This window comes from Schistocerca gregaria, chromosome 4, assembly GCF_023897955.1.
Source record: "Schistocerca gregaria isolate iqSchGreg1 chromosome 4, iqSchGreg1.2, whole genome shotgun sequence".
Lineage (NCBI taxonomy): Eukaryota > Metazoa > Arthropoda > Insecta > Orthoptera > Acrididae > Schistocerca > Schistocerca gregaria.
Genome location: NC_064923.1, coordinates 468,264,114 through 468,270,113, shown reverse-complemented (window position 1 = coordinate 468,270,113; position 6,000 = coordinate 468,264,114). Strand labels below are relative to the sequence as shown.

At 33.3% G+C, this 6,000-nt stretch overlaps 1 protein-coding gene across 1 annotated transcript in view; it reads right to left on the bottom strand.

The window, feature by feature from the left end:
- Positions 1-1,095: 1,095 nt before the first annotated feature.
- The window catches only part of LOC126267129 (tyrosine-protein phosphatase non-receptor type 23-like), a 125,778-nt gene continuing 120,873 nt past the window's right edge, over positions 1,096-6,000 (bottom strand). The window contains exons 8-9 of the mRNA XM_049972051.1: positions 5,704-5,836; positions 1,096-2,929 (exon numbers count right to left, since the gene is read on the bottom strand). Coding sequence (XP_049828008.1) covers positions 2,789-2,929; positions 5,704-5,836 — 274 coding nt within the window. The 3' untranslated portion in view covers positions 1,096-2,788. The remainder of the gene's footprint in view (positions 2,930-5,703; positions 5,837-6,000) is intronic.

The following is a 6,000-nucleotide window of genomic DNA, read 5'->3' as shown; positions in this document are numbered from 1 at the left end:
ACTATTAACACACTTTTTCAACAGTTCAGTCACAGCTGTAATCTTTCATTCTTGTTTAAAGGTAGTGAAACTCAAGCCACTGTTCAAGAAGGGTAAGAAAGAAGACATAGCCCATTACAGACCTACTGTTTTGCTATCTGTGCTAGAAAAAGTTTCATAAGAGGTTGCTAGATCTTCCAGAAAAGTGCAACATATTATCCACAGCCCAACATGGTTTCCAGAAAGGCCAATCAACAGAAACAGCAATATTTGAATTTCTGAGTGAAGTGTTACAAAACCTCGATAGTGGAGAAAAAATAACTGGAATATGCCTTGATCTGTCTGAGGCCTTAGATATCATAGATTATAACCTACTGCTGCCGAAACTTGATAGTATTGTATCAGAGGTACATCTAACAACTGGCTTAGATCATATCTTACTGGCTAAAGCAAGTAATAAAAATCCAATTTCAAGAAGATAAAAAGCAACCAGGCACTATTCTAAATACAAATAAGTACAGTAAGGCATACCACAGTGCTCGATACTGGGTTCCATCCTATTTTTGATATATATAAATGACTTAGCATTAACCAAACAGTGTCATAGCACTATCCAGTTTGCTGATGACACATGCATTTTAGTCCATCAGAAGACTGCACAAATGTTATAGACAACGCTATCTGAGATACTAACTAGTGTTGTAAATTGGTTCAGCCAAAACAAACTAATAAAAAAATAAAGGTAAAAAAGTAGCATTAAATTTTCGTGTCAAGAGAAACAGTGAAGAGGATATAACTATTCAGATATCTGACACATACATTGCAAGTGTAGCTAATACAAAATTTCTGGAGATCTGAATTCAAAATAAACTTAGGTGGGATACTCACATTGATTGCATATTTAAGAGATTAAGTACCATGTACTATTTAATGGGAGTGATTGAAAACCATTGTCATAAGGACTGTCTAATGACTGCTTACTATCCCAGTACACTTTCTGTTCTGAGGTATGGGTTCACTTTCTGGGATAGCTCATTCCTGTCTAAAACTCTTCAGGATGCAAAGGATAAAGTGAGTCTCATGTCCAGAATATAAAGGAACAAACACTGCAGACCATTATTTAAAAGGAAGGAGATTTCTTCCTCTTCCATGTATTTACCTCTTTGAAAGTGCAATGTTTATTATGACATACACAATAACAAATTTTACTGCCCTCCTTGAAAATGAAAATCTTCATCACCATAACACAAGACAGAAAATTGACTTTCATACACTCCAAATAAAGACCAGTTTGTACAAAAAGGAACATTACATTGCAGTAAAATATTTACAATTAGTTCCCAAAAGAAATTAAAGTAATAAATGGTCAAAAATTTAAAGCAGTATTAAAAGAATATCTATTAATACATTGCTTCTATAGTCTGGAAGAGTTCCTCCAAAATCTTTGAGAGCCTAAGAAAGTTAATGTTAAATTTGTAAGCCACATTTTTATTACTTACAAAAATATTGTGTAAATGTATCTACTTGCAGCATGTAGACTTTAACCATTAGCATTAATTTACTCATCTTTTCAGTTATAATTTTCTAGTTAAAGTGGTTTAATTATAAGACAGAGCTAAAAAAACTGATGTGCTGTTCTGTAGGTTCAGATTTACTGAACCAAATAAAAAATACAAATACAAGTTTTACATTCTTAGTTCTTATTAATTCCACTATAAGCAATAAAGATGTACTGAAGGACATTGTCAGTGGTCTCTCCTTTCTTAGCATCTCAATTTCAGTCAATAAAAACAAGACATTTTACAGTTTGTTCTAGTTACCTTCAACACACTACTCAACTCAGCCTTCCTGATGACAGTTCCTCTACCCAGTTTCAGCTCTATGAATTTTAGATACATAATTATTTAACTTCCAGTCATTAATGTGATTCATGCCAAATTACTTCTTTATAGTGAGGTATTCACCCATTGTTTTCATTAAAAATAGCTTCAGTCTAATGTTTAAAGACTTCTGCTAACTTTGCAATGGATAACTTATAAATTCTGTTGTAGATGTTGGGCAATTATATTGTCCACAAGTAAAAACATACCCTGAAATTACATTTATTAGAGAACTGTCATTCCTTGGTACTCTTAAAGAAGAAAATCATTCTCTCTTAAAGGTAACTAACAATGTTTTGTGACTGTCTCCTCACATTCATTCACGCATAAAAATATTTAAAATTTCATTTTGAAACAATTTTTTACGCGTAAATAACTGCGCAAATGTAAGGCTTTTTCTGGAATCTATAGTTAAAACAGCAGACACAACTTCTGTAAAGATATTATGACAATACCTTATCTACTTGAGTATGATTTACAATTATATTGTGTAATACAAAATTACAATATTTAGTTTTGATTTTAAAACAATATCATACAAAACAATGTAAAAGACATCAGAAAGTAAAATTACTTTCAGTATTTCTTTGCATACAGCCTCCATTCAACCCTACATGCTTGCTCACAGGCAAGAATGCATGTGCACATTGTCACCCACCACCACCACCACCACACACACACACACACACACACACACACACACACACACACATTATACAATTATGTTTTGAGGCATTTCTTTGTATCACCACCAAGTGGTTACACAATAAATCTAAGGCAATGATATCATTTAGCTCCATCTTTACACATACACAACCACTGGCATCCTACTGTTCACATTAAGTTATAAAATACATATTTACACTTCCAGTCTTATGTACTTATGAAAAACTTGAAAGGCTTTTCAGTTAAGTTTTTCATTCTTAATTTTAATTTGACATGGAAAAATCCATGGCCTCATTAATTGCATGGTCAGAATGATCAGCTTCTGTCTGTTGTGTTATCATCATCTTTTCATTACTTGTTGAAGTTCCACCAGACAAGATTGAGTGTGTTGATATTGTTGCTTCCTATATAAGATATGAAAATATATTATGAAAAAACATGTACATCATGACACTGAATTCACCCTACGTACCAGACAATCACAAAGTAGCTGCATTTGAAATGACTATTGCTGATTCATTGCCAAAAAGTTGACAAATGAGAAACTTCAGTGTAGAATCAAATAAACATACTTTTAATTTACTAACATCCATAGTGGATTTTAGGTTAAGCCAGCAAATGGTACAAATTAAATGAGAAATACACTAGTTGTCAAAGTTATTTATTTGTTCTATAGCCTACTCTAGATTTTTTATAATTTTGTTTTCAGGAAGATGTCACGGATCAAATAAAAAGTAATGGTGAATGTATGCAGTGCATTTTGTGATAATGAACATGTTTTTCAATCAATTTTTAATCAGTTAAATAGGCATAGCTGTTTACACGTATTCATTTCTTTGTGTATTGTTAAGCTGAAGTTTCATTTTTATAAATTATTAGGCAAGAGGCAGATAAGCTTGTGTAACTCACAGCTTTACTTTTCAAGCCTTTTTTTAACATCAGTACCATTATTCAAATGATGCTCCTCTTTTTTTCTTCATCTCTTTGATTGAGTGAAATGAGCACCAAGCCACTGTTAGATCTCACAAGGGGTCTTGACAGACTACCCTCACCTCAATTTTCTTCACTTATATAGGATTTTAAGACCAGTGTCCAGACATTAATTTCCTAAAGCAAGTAGTCACATAATGACGCTTTCTGAGCACTGTTAATTACAAAACATTTAGAATATCTTACAATAGCCACCTGTAGCTCAGTGCAAAGCTTCTGGTTATTTTAAACATGAAGTCACTCGTTCAGTTCTCAAAAGCAGTAATTTATTATTATTATTATTATTATTATTATTATTATTATTATTATTATTTACGTTGTATGTCCATTATCAGACTGAAATGTTAATTAACGCGTATTGAATCAGTTTTTTTTTAAGTCTTACTGTTAAGTGAAAAGAATTGCATTTATATCAATAAAATTGTTCAATCTCTAGAAATTAAAGAAATATATTTTTTATTTGATGTTCTGTCAAATTTAAATTTATGGATACTCACATTTTCATGTGTTTAGTAGTATTCAAAAGTGTTATTTTATTAAGAAATTATAAATCAGTATTTTATCATTAAAAATTCCATTTGATAATGGTTACAGAATTCAAATAAAAGCAAAAAAAGTTGCTACTGGCAAGAACTGAACCATCAATTTTGAAATTACAAGAGTTACATGCTACACTTTGAGCTACAGGCAACAGCATTGAAATATTTTACATATTCTACAAGTATGAAGAAAATTAGAGGGCCAATCCATAATCTCACCTTTTTAGGTTAAGTAGTGCACGTTTGCAAAGAAGAGGGTAGATGAGAGGGCTTCCAGAGGAAACAAGGATAAATGTGGACGTTTAATAGGATTAAATGTAATTAATAAAATAGACGATAGAGCTATACTATAATTTTTGCTTTGACATTTCTTATTCCACTAGAGTAATCCTCTAGTGTTGCCAAAGCACACCAATTGCAGAAATTGTACTAGAAAATTATGTGAGAGAATTCCAGGCTAGTAATTACCCTCCAAAGGCAATTCTTATCTGACAACAAACAAACATACACACACACACACACACACACACACACACACACACACACAAGTGTACAAGGAAACTATCATGTGTTTTGGAAATATTAGTTCCTTTCTTGGGGACAAGAGAAGGATAGGATGGTGAAGGTTTAAAAGGGAAAGGTAGGTCACTCAAATTCCATGATGAGAGTATGTGTATTGTGCTTTCAATTATGGTTTCACTTAGTGTTAATCAAATTCTACTGTTATGCAAGAAATTTATGTAGTCTTGAAAAATAATCCAATAACTCCTAACAAAATCTGTGCTAATCAAAAACCAAAAATACAGAACGTTAATTTTTTATAATTAAATTAAGTAACATCCCTTTATAGTTTTCATAATTTTCTACTAAAGGCTAAGTATGAAAAAAAAAACAAAAAGAAAAAACAATTAGAATCCAGTCACTCAATCTGAAAATGTAGCTATATTCCACTGATTATGCAAATTTTCTTAAATTCCAAAGTACCTGCTGCAAAGACCTTACAGGAAAATCTTCTGTTACAAGGCACGATAAATCCCCATAAAATGCACTTCCCCCTTGTATTATATTTCAAAATCGAATTTATTAGAAATAAAAACTTGAGGCTTAAAAATCACTTTTACACACTTCTTTTTAAAGAAAAAAGAGGTAATATGTGGACAATTTAATGTAACAGTTTTAGGTGGGGATATTTTGCAGTACGGTTATGTAAGATACCAGAAGACGTTGGGAATGAACTACCTCTATGACACTGTCAACTCAAGTAAGATACTGCATGTTAGGTGTTACCAAATGTGTGCATTTGTGCATTGTACATTGTTTTGTTTTCTTAATTTTAGATGAGTGATGAGATTAATACTGCTTCATCCTAGAGTTCAGGTATGACTCCTCTGACACCAGACGGCATTGGCGATCCCTATGACCACATGTTACACTTACTCTCACACATGCACTGATTAACGGATGCAGACTGCCAGCCCTGCGATGGAGAGACTGGGCTTCTCCCCCTCACCACTCCTCTTTCCTCTAATGTGTAGGCTCTCATTTGTTTATACTTGCAGCAGATTGCTGTCTTAAAGAGGCAACACTATAGTCTAATTACGAATAGCACCTAGTAACACTATAGTCTGGTACATTCTTTCCAAACATACCTGTGAAAGTGATTCTGGCTCTGAAGGCTGCTTCGAATAGTCAAGCTGAAGTGAGGTCATCAACACAGACAATTCTTTGTCATCCTCATCAATAACAGTACCAACTTTTCGCAACAGTTTCACTTCCGCTTCACTGTAAAAGACATTTTTAAAATCCAGTTGTTATAAGAAATATTTTGCTCCCGCATATGCACAAATGAGTGCACAACACCCACTCAGCCACCCACCTACCCAACCAACCAACCACCCACCCAACCACCCCCCCCCCCCAGTACCCCCCCCCCCCCCAACGCACAC